Source organism: Pygoscelis adeliae, unplaced genomic scaffold (genome assembly GCF_000699105.1).
Source record: "Pygoscelis adeliae isolate BGI_AS28 unplaced genomic scaffold, ASM69910v1 Scaffold126, whole genome shotgun sequence".
NCBI lineage: Eukaryota > Metazoa > Chordata > Aves > Sphenisciformes > Spheniscidae > Pygoscelis > Pygoscelis adeliae.
The window spans coordinates 142,585-158,402 of NW_008824896.1; the positions used below are offsets into that span (position 1 = coordinate 142,585).

The 15,818-nt window shown below is 35.8% G+C and overlaps 1 protein-coding gene across 1 annotated transcript in view; it reads right to left on the reverse strand.

The window, feature by feature from the left end:
- The window catches only part of LOC103917507 (rab GTPase-activating protein 1-like), a gene marked incomplete at its 3' end in the record, with an annotated part of 171,848 nt that overhangs the window by 139,336 nt on the left and 16,694 nt on the right, over positions 1-15,818 (reverse strand). Inside the window, exons 8-10 of the mRNA XM_009324650.1 lie at positions 15,744-15,816; positions 13,937-14,103; positions 8,913-9,057 (exon numbers count right to left, since the gene is read on the reverse strand). Coding sequence (XP_009322925.1) covers positions 8,913-9,057; positions 13,937-14,103; positions 15,744-15,816 — 385 coding nt within the window. The remainder of the gene's footprint in view (positions 1-8,912; positions 9,058-13,936; positions 14,104-15,743; positions 15,817-15,818) is intronic.

Sequence of the window (15,818 nt, forward strand, 5' to 3'; positions counted from 1 at the left end):
AGTCCCCTGCAGATATTTGTCTAACCTAACCCTACAAACCTCCAGTTACCTCCGTAAGCAGTTCATTAGAAGGACTTCATGCTCTTACTCTACAGACTGTATCTCTCAGTTCGAACCTAATTCTTTCTACCTGCAATTTATGCCAATTACCTTTTTCTCCTAAACAATTTTAGCACATCTCACTTCCAAAAAAAAAAAAAAAATCTTTGTCTTTGTTCTTTCTTCTCTAAAAAACTCTGCCTCTTTCCTCAAAGGACACATTCTCCAGACTTCCACTCATTTCTGATCTTTTCCTCCAGCTCGTCTATATTTTTTCTTGATGAGAGGTGTTCAAACAAAATCCTGAGGCATCAAGTGTTCAAAACAGAAGAATTATGCACGCAGTAACTGTTTATTATAAGCAAATACCCCACAGAAAAAAAACCATACACACACAGACACAAAATCTTGGCCTCTTCTCCCCGCTCATTTATTTTGATAGAGAAGGCTTTTGAGCCTACAAATACAGAACATGGAGCACCCTTAGAGGATAACACTAGTATTCACAGCAGCACTGACAAGTTGTGCAAAGACTGTAACAAAATACTGTGAGAAACCAACTCAGAATGAAGTCAAATAGCACAGATGTTCCTCTCTCTGATCAGGTACTTAACAGACTCTGTCGAACAAAAGTAATCAGCTATGTTTATTGGTATTTTCCATTTTTGGCTTGAGGAAATAGATTCCAGTTAAGAACTCTTACTCGTGTAAACAAAAATTGAGGTATTAAATATGCTTGAATGTTTTTAATCTTCCTGTTTTTACAGTGAAAGAGGGTATTTTTTTGTTTTGGGGTGGGTTGGGTTTTTTTTTGAACAGGCCTTTTTTTGCATCTTACTTTAAAAATTTTCCTTTAAACAATACTCCCCTCATCTACATTTAACACCAATTATATAGCTACAGAGCTACTTTTCCAATAGATTCAGTTCTCCTTAAAGAAATCTACTAGATCACCTGAAATATGACAATACCGTAGAAGTCAAACTCATCTGTCAGTTAATAAAAAAGACAAATAAGGTGGAAAATTATACTGTTGTTTCAGCAAGTTCAAGCATAAAAGTACATAAGTGAAGTACATCCTAAAATGAGTAGAAATGCATGCATATAGCAGATAAAAATGAACAGGTGGGATTTGAGCACTGATGTGAAGAAGAAAAAAGGATTGTTAATGAGTTTTAATTGAGAAGCTGTTACAAGTGAAATAAAGAGTAGGTGGAACTGAAAAATAATATAGTTGGAGCAGCCTGAAGGAGAAGGAAATTAGGTCATGAAGATAGATGGGAATAGAATTGGAATACTTCAAAAATGAGAAGTTTGATTTTTATGTAGGAGAAGAACAAAAATGAAGGGGGAGCTGAAGTTGGCAGCATATTATCAGAGCAACAAGATATAGACGTTACTGACATGGAATCATTCCATACATACTAGATAAAAGAGGATCGTGAGAAAGGCCGCAAAAAAAACAGGTTTCCATTTATAAGGTAACAGGAAATTATAGAGCATGAACTATAGTTTTGCCAGGAAAGGCAAGAGTGAAACAAAATTTAAGTCATGAAATTTGTTCTAGTATTAAATAAGGTAGATTTTCAGAAAGGTTCAACTTTTCAGTGCATTACAAAATATTTTGATGAAGACAAAAGGATTTCAAAATGCCTTCCAAATGATGTAGTTATGAAATTACAATCCTCAGTATATTTTCTAATTTAGAGGGAAGAGCAATAATCAGGAGCAGAAAAACATGGATTTATGAATATGAACAAAGACGACTTGCATTGAATTCTGCTCACAAGAACCTTCTGTTTATCTGCAAGTTACATAATTAACTTGAAGAAAAATTTATTTGGCAGCTACCAAAGTACATATAAAGAGAGTAAAAACAAAAAAGAAAGAAAGATACCTGAATTCTTCACTAAAAGCAAACCAGTAATAGCAAAAAATAGTAATTTTATTCCTTATAAGACACATTTTTCACTTAAAATCATTCAAGGAAAAGCTAATGTTGACAAATCTCAAAATTTTTATTACCTTGCAAACAGTTTGCAAATTTAATTGCTTCTCTATGTAACCGAAAATCTGGATCCCAAAAAAACCTACATTTGATAAACACTGAAAGAGGGTGGAACAGCATGGGATTAGAAGATGTCTGTCTTTCACTCGCTGCATACGATGTTTTTCACGTATGTTATAAAGAAGTCTGTGCAAAATCTCTCAAAGGACCCACACTTCTATTTTGAAATAGTTCTGTTGGTTGCGTGAAATGGCTAGCCAAATCAACTTTTATTTTTTAATACAACAAAAATTTAAAAGCATATCTTAGTTCTGTGTCATATAGTTTCTGCACAGGCCCTGCATTACTGTCATATTAAACAAGAATCATTAAAAAAAAAAGTCACAAAAATAAACCTTAACTGTGCATCCAAATCTGAGTGTAGAAACATGCGCAAAGAGATGATTCTACCCTCGTGTAGTGAACATACAAGTGGGCCACCATGACATATCTAAATTTGATGTACAAATGCTTAAAGCTGAATAAAAGATGGAGAAAAATTATCGCTTCATTTTGGTAGTTTTGCTCCCACACAGATGACAAAGCCAACTAAATGCTGCACAGTGGAGGTATTCTTGTAAATATAAACATCTTCCACATGTACTGTGCTGTCTGAAAACTGACATCTTCGAGAACACGCAAGAAAATAAAATTTGAGATACTGTCACAATTCTAAAGCAATGCAATTCTTTACTCTGTATTAGTAACTTACAAATTTGTAGACTAGTATCTGCTGCCATTATTTGAGATAAGCAAATGCAAAAAAAAAAGGTCACCATTATAAACACATAAAAATTATATATTGCCTGGCATTTACTTAAAGTGCCAAGGCAGTATTCAAGGCACTTTGATTATAAAATCCTTAGACTTAACAAAGTAGTGGAAAGCTAATGACCAAAACTAAAAAGACAAGAATCTCACTTCGAGGTTAACAATTATTAGCAAAAAGTCAGGGGGAACTGTTTGTTGAGAAAAGTCTTTTTAATCACCTTTATATAAAGATGGTTAAATAGGATAATCTTTTTAATGATATGAAATGTGAAATTATATGAGCATAGTAGTGCTCATATAATTGAAGCCACACAAAACCATGGCACTCGTGACTGAAACCTGAGAAGATCCTCTAGCAATAGGAAGTTCTAATTCCTAATAAGCCAACAGGATTGCAAATCCTTTTTCAAGTTACTTTCAAACAACCATACTGTTTATAGGCAGACAAGGAAAAGACAACCACTACTGAAATAAAGCATCCAAAACATTCAAAATAATTTGCAATTGCTTCCAGACAAGATGCAAACACCAATTTATGCTCATTTATTACTGAAAAATGTCTATTTTGTACCACAATCTGAAGTGATTTTATGTGAGCTATAAAAAAAAAAAAAAAAAGATTGAAAGCAAAGAAACAGATTTCACCTATGTACCCAAGGAACTGAAAACTCCCTTAATTTGAAAGTAATTTTTCCCCATCGTTCTGCAAGAATAAACCAAAGTTGTCGACAGATTTCCCTGGAGTATTCATGAACCACAGGCCAGAATTATGGAATTATATTTTGCTTTGAACTTCACAAAGTTAGCATGAGCAACAGATTTTATCAAAGAAAGAATCCCTACCTACAATGTGTTCCCAGACGCACCTTGCAGGAGTGTCTTGTGGACACTGGAGAGAAAGAGGGGAATATAATAGCTCAGAGTAAGTCACACATTTCTTGAGGGCCTAGCCTGCAAACCTAGCTTACAAGTGAACTCCAACAGCAACCTGGGTTACAGGACAAGAAAGAACCTGAGCCCCTGGCAGGTGACCTTCCCTGTACTTCCATCTCCGTATAAACCTGGAACAGAAACAACCTTAAAATTCCACAATTTTCCATTTCATTTACAACCCTGCAATTTCATTAAATACTTCTGTAACCCACAGAAGTGCTTCAAATTCAAAACATTTTAAATACTTGCCTTTTAACAGAAAGGCCACTGCCACCATTCAGGGCATATTAAAAAAATAGTCTTCTGCACTCCGTGGGGGTTTTTTTAATATACTAAGGAAGGGATCATATTCTTTCTGGCAGCACAATAGCTGAAGAAGTCAATTGAGTACATTTATTCTATGATTCTATGATTTTTAATAGCAAAAGTTAACTTGTAAGGCTTGAAAATAATCCAATGCAAGAGAATGGATAGTAGAGTCCATAAAATGATATCAGGCTCATCACGAATATTTTCTTTTCATTTGGAAGCTATAGATCTGCATTCTTCAGGAGTGTTTGTATTTTAAAACTCATCTCTTATGGAAGTGCAGCAAAGGGTTCTTGTCTGAAGACAAATGGCCTCATGAATTTAGGATTTATAAAGTTTTAGTTCATTTTTATGGAGATAGCAGGAAGACTCCAACACAGATTTAACTGATCTTGTTTAGGACGCAACAACATTACTCTGTATTGGTTTAATATAACAAACAGTTCCTATTAATTACATAAAGCTACTTTTAATTTGGATAAAAATGCAGAGTTGACTATTTCCACACTACTAATGTCATTCTTCTCACTCAGTCAACCTCATTTGTTCACACTATCCCTCATTGTAAACCCCTGTTTTATCACAAAATACTCTCAATAGCTCTATTGACTCCTAAAACACCTCCTCCTCTACTCCTTTGCTTTTTTGAATCCTGAAAACAGCCTCTACCCACCCACAACATTTGACACAGTATCCTAATTTAGTTTGGCTGATCATTTCCGATCATTTAGTATTGCCCACTCCTTAGGCGCACCATCTTTTTGTGCTGTCCAATACATCACACTCAGATTTCTTTAAGGTTTCAGGGTCCTCTATCCTTTCATTTCTATTTTCACTTTCACCATCTCCACGCTGAATTTCCATACCTCTTACGTTAATTTTTCTATTGTATAATATCTCTTTGTTCTTAGAGTTAAGACAGCTAGAGAGAACACAGACAGAAAGCTTCACCCTCTTAAGTTTGTTATTTCTTCTCTTTTGCTGCCCTTTCTTACTTCTACAGCTTCATACTTACATATAATTTCTTCTTATTAAAGACCAATAACTAAACATCAAACACATTTCAATAGGATTCTTTTTGGTTTAAGTCCACTGTTTATGGATCAGTATCCACTATGCTGTCAACTGCATCCCTGCTCCGTTCCCAGCTGTCAGAAAAGTAGTGTCTAAAACATCAAGAAATCTATCGCTGTGGTAAATAAAAACACAAACCCGAACAGTACTGCATTCCTGGAAGTCCTCGGAGAGTGTTCTAGAGGCAATCTATGACTCACGCTCAGAAACTTCTTTTTGGAGATTTGGTAGGCATGTTATCTTTTACCTATCATGAATTACCTGTTTCAGGATGTCTGCTAAACATCCTGTGTTTACACTGCACGCCATTTATGGATTGGAACCAGACACTTGGGACCACATAAAACTTCAGCAAAAAAATCTTCAACTCTGTTACAATCAGTTTAAATACTATTTTCTGTTTTTAAACAGAATTGCTCCCACTTACAGTGATCCTTAACCTTCTAACATTATTCTGATTCAATAAGAAACTCAAATGGAGTTATCTAGTATTCTCCCGAAATGTTGTATTATAGTTTAATAAAAAAAAAAAAGAATTAAAATATTATAGCCAAAGGAAGGTCATCATTTCATGTATGGTCTAAACAAGCACTGCTGCTAAAAGAAGCCAACCTATTCTTCCCCTTCTCCTTTGTTACTTGTTTCTAGGACTACATTCTCCTTGCGAATGCTTCTGCTGGAAAGCAGTTTTCTCCAATCCTTAGGCTCACACATGCAGCCAGCCACTTCATCCTGCCCTGGAATGACACTACAATAAAAATGCTCTGTGCAGCTTTGTCTTTTTTGAATAATGCAATATACAAACCATCACTTCTGTACATGTTCTCACTTACTCCAAAAAAGGAGAAAGATTAGTTCAAGCAATTGTGCTCTGCACCTTGTTACAAGGTTCTACTCAAAATTAAATATTAACAGTGTACTTTTCTGCTTATTGATAAAAATTGATACTTAAATCTGTTTTATTTGAAACCTTTCCAGGAAGGTAAGAACTTCCTCATTATATATTTGAATCTTTTAAAATTATATTCTGAATTGAATAGAAAACTTCTTATCAAGAAGCGTACTTTACATTCTAGGTTTTGACAAGAAATCATTATATTTTTAATTATTATCTCCAAAGCAAGGAACCTTAGATGACTGGGTTGCCAGAAATATCTATTACAATGCTAATAATTTTTTTTTAAAGTGAGGTTTATCTGAAAGATCTCTAAGTAGCTATTGCACAATCTTTTCAAAGTTCTTAATTTTTTTTATATAGCTGTTCAGATGAAAAATAAAGCTAAAATGAGAAAAGAATATTAAAAAATAAGAATGTTATTTAGGGAATATATGATCTCAATTTTCTATATGCAGTTGCTGCACATTTGAAAGAGACTACGCCTAACACTAGTATAGTAATTATTTTAAATCATTATTGGGGGGGGCAGGAATCATGTTCAGCCTTTCATTAAAACAAAAAGAACAAGAATATTGAAAAAATGCCTTCTTTCTTATGAACATCTTTATTCGTATACTCATGACATAAGACATCCCACTGAGCTGTGTGTATGCACACACACACAGTACACAGACATCAAGTAAGGTGCAAATGAGGCATGCATTCTTACAGCATTATACAAATGAAACTGCAATGTATAGTGCTTCTAAAGTAACTTAAGTAATATTCTGTGGGCATGTAGGATATATATAAAGATATAGCAAAAAAGCTAAAGAGAACAGATAATCCTCGATATCTATAATGGGGACACCAGCCTCTGGCCTATGAAATAGTAAAGTCCTTACAATCCACACCTGCCCTAGTCAGGTTGCAAGCAGAAAAAGAACCTATATGGCCAGGTAGCTACCATCCTTAACATTAAAGAAAAGGAAAAGCCTTCTTCCAAGGCTAAGACAAGACATTGTAAACTCAAGGGTTTTTTTTTTCCATCATCATAATTAGTACCCTGAAAAGAAAAAGAAAGAAAAAGAATGAAGAGATTTATTTAGAACAACTGCAAATGACTCATTTAACCTGCATATCCACTAGGATAGATAACTACTAGGCAGATAACTCTAAATGCGGTTTCCATGAGAACAGAGTCACATCATGATATTTTTAATGTCTTCTCTTAGGAAGTAATCTACATTTAAAACATGGAAACTAGCATTATAAACTAAACCAAAGTTAAACTTAGGTTCATACCCCAGTGGAATACTTTTACCCTATAATAAAATAAAGCCATTCTATAATAGTACTAAGAGGACAATATCCACGTTATTACTAATTGTGCTACATTCATCAAATTCTGGAACAGTGCTTTACTCTTCCCAGTAAGAAGCAATATAAAAAAAAGTATTCAAGTAATTACTTAAACCCTATCCTATCAAACAAGCTCCAGAAAACATTCTGACTATACAACTCAAACATCCAGCAAGGAAAAGAACACCCACAGATGTTGAACTACGCTACACTGAACCACAAGACCCAAAGGTCAAATCTGAAATAATTCTTGCTATGAACGGTAAAGCAATCCCAAATACCAATTAAATATAAAAGCTCCTTTAGAGAAAATAGTATTTTTACTATTCAGAAGTGGTACTTGATGTCAAGGAGGGAATAACAGTGATAGTCAATGCCCATCCCGCTCTCTCCCAGGAATCAGCAGAAAGTTTTCAATTCACCAAAGACCACTTGGCTGTGGGTTTTGTAAGCCTGGTGTCACCTGGGATATATGGGGTTTTTTATTCGTAGCTGGAAGAGAGTAACCATGTAACCATACCTGTCTGCTCCTGACGTTGTTAATCACAGGGATCTGATTTGTATTGCATAAACTAATATCCAACTATTTACCTATAAGTAAAAATCAAGAAGGAATTTTTCCACTGTAATAAGTGAGACTTTTTATAGTACTGACAGAACAGTGTCAGAAATCTGAAGAATAACTTTGCAGAACTATCACAAGTTCTGGTAGGTCAGATATCCAGATCAAAAATGGCACGTCAAAAGCCTATTCTGAATGCTATGGGCTAACCCTCAGAGTACAAACAGACGACAGTAGGCCAAGGGCCTTAAAAAAAAAAAAAAAAACAAACAAAAAAAACCCAACAACAACAACAAAACAACCAAACAAAAAAACACCAGTGGGAAAGACATTGAGGTACTGTTAGTTTGGAAGGGGCAGGCAAATATGCTGGGTCCATGAACAGCAGCAATCCCCAACATGATCCCCAACTGAACCAGGAGATACTTTGATAAGCCTTAGTTGTAAATGAGGGAAGACGAATCACATGTTAAGCAGACAGTTTGGGGGTGGGGGAATTCCCCGTATGAGTCTGTCTGGGATTTTTTTTTTTTTTCTTCTTTACAAACAGGCACTTAAAGGCCACCTTTTCAAAGCCCATTCCAATGCTGTCCTTTAGCAGCACATTCAAGGCAAATGGCTTCTGATCAGAAGAAAATCCCTCTAGAAAAGGTTTTCTATCATGTTAGCAGAGCACAAGTGCAGCAGTAACACATTTTGAAGCATACAGAAAAACGGACATGCGTTTGCTGCTGCTGCTACTGGGAGAACTCTGAATAATGGGTTGGTAAAAATGCCATTACTAAAGAACTGCTGCTAGTAGAAAATTACATGTGATCTTTTTGTCCAAAATAGTTGTATTTCTAATGGACACAAACAGGAAGAATTAAATGAGTATGTTAACAGCAGAAATATAATAGTACTATCTATGGGAACTATAAGTGCTCATTTATTCTTACCTTCTTCTGCCTCATCCTCCTGGGATGACATAGGCCCTCCTCCACTTGTTGGGCTGACCAATTCTTCCTCTCTTGCAGACTCTCTTTGTAGACTGACAACTTCATAAATTGCATCCCCAGCACTTGTGTGGCTTTTTCCTTCAGACTAAAACAAAACGTGTATGTATTAGGTCCCCACTGTTGATAAATACAGTTCTAATAGTATGCCAAAACCAAACCCAAACACATACAAACAAATCTCCTATCAAGGCTAATCAATAGTTTGGGCAAGACTCCCTCAGATTTCTTTGCAATGGCACACATAGACTGGCAGTAATTGACAGCTCTGTTTCTCTAAGTTTTATAGGTAGAAAACATAAATAAAACTGCACTATTTCCAAAGCTGCCTCTTAACAACCATTTTCAGTATTGTTCAGAACAATGATAAAAAAAGCTTTCCAATTTAAAAAGCTATAATGAGATGAGGTCAAAGAGAAACTGCAGCAAAAGAAAAGAGGAGAGAACAAACAGGAAAAATATTGGAGTAACTGACATCACAGAAACAGGAATCGAATGCCTGAGGGGGAAAAAAATTTTAAAGGTAAGAGTTTTTAGTAGAAAAAGACAAGACTAAAGAAACAACAAAACCTCATGCTTTTTGAAAGCCGTAAATTGTGAAAAGCTCCTTGTAGTGTTTTACTTATTAAAAAAAACAGAAAAAATCGTCTTTCTTCCAGTAAGTGTAATTTGTAATATACGCCTTTCAATGGGGAAAAGTATTGGCTGTACCTAGCTATAAAATTCGTGTTTGCAGCCTAAGTTTTATTTATTTCTTACTTTTAGACATGTGCGTATGTGTGTCTGTGTGTGCACATGTGTACAAATCATGAATATCTGTCAATCTAACAGTTAAATTAACTTGGAAATTTGAGTGTGGTATTTGTAACTATCTATATTTGAGGTCAGAATATATTCAGTGGAAATCATTTTGTTTTGTAGAAGCAGTTTTTCTTCCAAATCCGTCTCTTTAGACATTTGATAACTTTCAAGGCAAACTAGAATCATAGAATCATAGAATCATTAAGGTTGGAAGAGATCTCCAAGATCATCGAGTCCAACCGTCAACCCAACACCACCATGCCTACCAAACCATGTCCCTAAGCACCTCATCTACACGTCTTTTAAATACTTCCAGGGATGGGGACTCAACCACTTCCCTGGGCAGCCTGTTCCAATGTTTAACTACTCTTTCAGTAAAGAAATTTTTCCTCACATCCAATCTAAACCTCCCCTGGCACAACTTGAGGCCATTTCCTCTTGTCCTTTCGCCAGTTACTTGGGAGAACTACCTCAAAGGTTGAGGGGCAGGGGAAAGTTGTTTGCTTTCTTTTTACTTTAAGCTGGAAAAGTTCAGAGTTAAATTTAAGTCTTTCATGTTCAATGGACTTTCACATGAAAAGGAAGTTACCTATATTTTAAGCACTGGATACAAGGTTGCAAGTTTTAAAATGAGTATTAGTTTCTCCTCTGAGTTACAGTTTTGAACACAATTATTATTCAGTGACATGCAGTGATTAATATATTCGTAGAGAATTTTATAAAATCGCAAACTAATGATTGCATTAAATGAACCAGCCGAAAATGTTGTGCTATTTTGTTCTTTGTGCATCTTGCCTTGCCTAATCAGTTAAAATAAGGTAATTTTTTGAACGTATTAAGAACATCAAATTAACCATGAAAAAGAAAAAGAACATAATTTCAGTTAGAGAATATTCAATTCATTTAAAAAACAAAATTATGATAAAGTTGGAAGACTCCATGACACCTTCGCTGGAGATGCACATGAACTGCTGACCAGCACTTGCAATTTCAGCAGGCCGGTGAAATTATGCAGATGGGTACCTTAAATAGACACTGCTTGGACTGAAGCAGTTACTTCTAAATAACAGAAATTATTTTATACTGAGAAAACTTTCCTACTGTATTTTAGGTTAATCATTCAGGTCTGCTTCCTTTAAAGCTGATACTCCCTGGAAGCAGTGGCTCCAATCATCAGCCAGTTTTACTGACTGAACTTCTCATGAAGTCAGCATAATGAACTTCGGGGTGTAGACATAAATACCCTGCATTTTGTAACATTTAGCAGGATGATATTAGAGCCATTATCCCTGTTTTATTCTCACAGAACACCATTATCAAGTAATTACAAAGTACTTGGTTAAATCAATCAAATATCGATGCCACTGCTATCTATAGCTTTTATTTTTGAGGGAGTAAGGCATGAGGTACTATGGATTTTGTTGTATGTTACAAGAATTACAAGTCTTCAGCTCCTTGTACATGTTCTGGTTAACTGCAAGACCCATCTCTATCAAATGCAAAAAATGTAGTTATTTGTTTTTCCTGAAGCACAAATTTGTGATCTACAGGAATCCAACTTTACAAGGAACATGTTCTAATGATGAAAATGTGCATGAGTAACACAGATAGATAGACAGATAGAAAGAACAATCCTAAATCACACAGCAACCTGCATTTATGTCATTCCTCATATCTGATTGCACCTCACCAATCTCGGTTCAGACTTTTAAATCTATCTGAATCCTTCCTCAGGAGAGTTCTGATTTTTCTTTGCCAATACAGGCAGATCCCACTTATCCCTTGCAGGAAAATACCATTTCATTGCTTGCTTCCTTTTGGAAAATCAGTAATGGATGCTTCCATACTGAAATGGGCACCTTGCTGAGACAGCCCAAGTCTAAAGTTTCCTGCCAAGGACTCTGCATGCTAGAACTTGGAACTGGGCAGACTGCATGCATGAATTTCTCACCCACAGTCAAATACGTTACATTTGCACAATGACCAATAGCATTATTGTCATGATTTTACATCAGCACGGAATTATACCACAGGATTCATTGTCCTGCGCAGAGAAGCCATCTATCTTTGGAGCTGAGGCTTTTGATATTAATCCACCATTACATTCCCTAGAATCTACTTAAGCTCAACTGCTTTCCCCAAAAGTTCACAAATGGCTGATCCCAATGCCATCTGCAAAGTTATTTTCCAAGGAGTAAATGTGCCCTGAGGTACAGCATCTTTCAGAGGTATATGCAGGAACAGCTATCGCAACACAAACTGTCCAAAGGGTAATTGGCTAAATAAAGACTTGCTACAGGTCAGCCAGAGAGATCCTGTCATCCATAATCATGACTTAATCTTGTAGAAAGAGTACAAAGATTAAAAGCATTCCTTTCCCAAAAATCTGCAGAACAGCTCCTCAGAATTTTACAGCAGGAAGAAACGAATGTGTTTCTTCAGGAAGAGGAGGTACGTGTATATTGTCACATTATAAGGGGTGAGAAAGAAAAAAAGAAAGCATCCATATTACTCAATTAAAAACTGTACAGTTGTAAGTGATTTAAAAGGAAAGCTTAACTGATTATAGATAAGTATCAAACAGCTGAGAATGTAATATTTTCAAATGTATTATCTACATTTTAAATTTAAAGAAATTATCAACATTTGCATGTAACGGTTTTCTCAGATTTTCTTAAATTCCAAGTTGCTATGCTAATCTCTAGAAGAAATACAGAAACAGCATTGCATGAGATTTATTTACTCACTAAGTGTTAAACACAGCTGCACTTTTGCCATGTAATATATCAACATAGCCTGTTTTTTCAGACCTATTACTGTACCCCACAGGAAGATGACAACTCAAACATTCACATTAGGCTCAGTAAAATTAAATCACTGCTCTTTGGTTTCATTAGTCAAAGATGATGGACCACTATTCCAATGCAAACAATACAGTTAGTCTCTGCTGTTCACTTTTTGAACCAATACCACAACATAAGTCTTTGGAGAAAGCAGTTCAACAGTCGCTGCAGGAGGATGCAGTTGTGCATCATCCTACAATGATAATGGGCAGACATACAGTCTTTATGTACCTCACCCAATGCCAAAAACAGAAGAGACTTTAGCATTCTATTCAATAGATAACTATTCAACAAACATTACCAGATGAGATGGATATATCATCTCTCAGTGCATGAGGAAGAAGTAAATGCACGTTAATTACACAAGCACAGAACTGGGAAAGCTAACATATAGGGAATACACAACTATGCATTAAGCTTCATCTTAACCACTTCCTCCCTCTGTAGAGTCGAGCAGTGTTTGTACAACTTGACTTAAAAGCCAAACTCCAAAGGACTAACAAACTGAAATACTTCAGAGAAGAGTTTGCTAAAAACGGTTATTTCTTTACTGCTATTTGAACATTTCATAAGGTTACAATCATCAGCAAGAAATCACACGAACAATGCTAATTTAATAAATCATTGCAACAATAATGCCCTTAGCCTCACATTTCAAAAAGCCCTGGGGCAGTGAAGGACAAGAACGTAGTTCATTTTATACCCTTATCAGCAACCACCGGGGTGAAAACATGGCACCTTCTCCATGCAGCAGAACTTACTTTTCCAGATAATCTTCTTCCAAACTTCTCTTTTTGAAAACATGGAGAAATCTACCTTCTCAGATACTTTGAAAAGACAATAGTAATAGCCTAATTCTTTTAAACCTCTCCATTAGGTTTCTTTGCCTTTAATTGATTATATTCTTACAGCCACCTACCTTCACATTTTGAACCTCAGTAGCCAGGATTTCCCTTTGTTACATATTAGTTGATTTTACAGTGAACAATTAAAGGGTCATTTCCCAATTTTACCAGTCAAATAGACTTGCTTTAGATGTCTGCACACAGATCAGATTGTATGAAGTTATAGAGAATTCACTAGGTAGGTTCGAAATTGTTTAAGACCACAAAGCTTATGACTCATTGTAATTCAGTTTACAAAGGCATTGAACATTTATATATGCTACTTAACCATTATGCATTTAAGCATCTCAGCAATAAATAGTTAAAAGAAACAAACTACTGCGGTACAAGTGCCATGCTAACTTTTATGAAGGCCAAATTAAGACAGACAAAAATGCTCCCAGCATCAACTTTTCTTTAAAAAACAAACATGCAATACCTGTTTTAGCTTCATATAAAAAGTTTCTGTGAAGGTTTTTCTGCTGAAGTACCAGAAGCGTTCATTGGCAGGATACACACGCACAACAGTCTCCAACAAAAACCGGACTGGCTCTACTACTTCAGTAACAACCATATCCACTGCCACAGTCATGAATACACGCTTATCTAAAACACAAAAATAAGTCACATATAGAAAAATTAGCCAAAGTTCAAATTTCTCAAAACAATAAATAGCAGAAGTGAAGTGTTGTTCAAATTGAAAACCCTTTCTATATAATTATTGATTCTATTGCACCCATTTTATTCATCTGAGTTCTACACCCTACATGCCTGCTGCATAGAATGAGAGTATGCATTAAACAATATACCAAGTAAATCCGATACCTTTTTAAAACAAAGAAAATATATCTTTGTTATAAAGACAGGAGCAAAACGTCATGCAAAGAAAACAGCATTAAGATACATGATCCCTATCAGACAAAAGGAATGTGCACAGGATAAGATCACATTTTAAAGTGTAAACTTATTGCTGAGGGAATATATATATATGTATAGCAAATCAGTGTCAAGGGTCTCCAACAGCATTGTTTGTCCTAAATCCTCTCATTACACTAAGACACACTTCAGATAATTTTTTTACGTCCATGCCCATACTCTGTCAGTTACAAGGACTCAAAACATTTTACCCCTCCCTGTCCCACTCTCTGGGTCAGACAGTCCTCACAGCTGCAAAACATATTTTTAAAGCAAAGCACGGATCAGTAATCTTAATCTGTAATAGCTCCATCTTCCTGATACTGAAGCATAGCTCCAACTTTTTCAAGTAGAGGGGAATGCAGGATCAACTGACCAGAGGACGAGACTGAAATAGTCCAAGTGTACCTTACAGGTTTACAGTGCAAGAAAAGGTTTGCTGCTTCTGGAAACACTCCTCACAGAGAGAGGTAGTAACCATCATGTTGCATCACAACTCGTATCTTTCTTGCAGGAAAGATTTTTAAAATAAACGTTCAGAATCAGACCTTATGGATCCCCAGGTTCCCTTGTCTTATCAGACTAAAGAGGCAAGTGGGCATTTAAAAAAAAAAAAAAATCACAAAAAAACCCCACACCACAAAACCAAACCACACCACACACACATGAAGTCATATCATAAAGCAGAAACTGTGTCAAGCTGCACAGCAAGAGCTTTGCCTGTATGCTACTAGAAATAATGTGGTTTGAAAATCCATCGGCAAGGACGGGGGGGCACTGGCTGTATATACTTGGATATGCCCTTTAAGCGACTGATGCAAGCTCTGCCTTGGGATAGCAAACAAACTTCAGATTTGCATTCAAACCTTTTACATCACATCAGAGAACATCAATTCTAGTGATAAGAAACTTGCTATATAATCTAGCACTTCAGTGCATCACTTCCAGCTGCCCCAAGACGAAGGGGATGTAATGCTATTTGTAATCAACTCACCCCAAAACTAAAAGAAAGAGAATAGCAATGGCTACGATTTATACTGCTTTGCTGAGTACAGAAGGTGGAAAACAACTTCTGAATGCTTAGGACCAAAAAAGGGAACGGGTACATAAGCCCCAAACACCAATTTAACGTCTCCAAATCAGCAACACACAGCTCTGAACAATTATTCACATTTCTATGTTGCATATGTTTATACAAAAAAGTTCCTAGCCAAGGACTGTTGGAACATAATGGTGTATGTACTCAGACATATGCACCACAATTCCCAGGAGAAAATACATACACCAAACCCATGTCAGGTAAAACAAATTTACAAATTAGATTAAATTACCTTTAGGAGTTTCCTCATTAAGTACTAGAAACATGGGTGCATTAGGATTCCACATTCCAGTAATTACATAAGCCT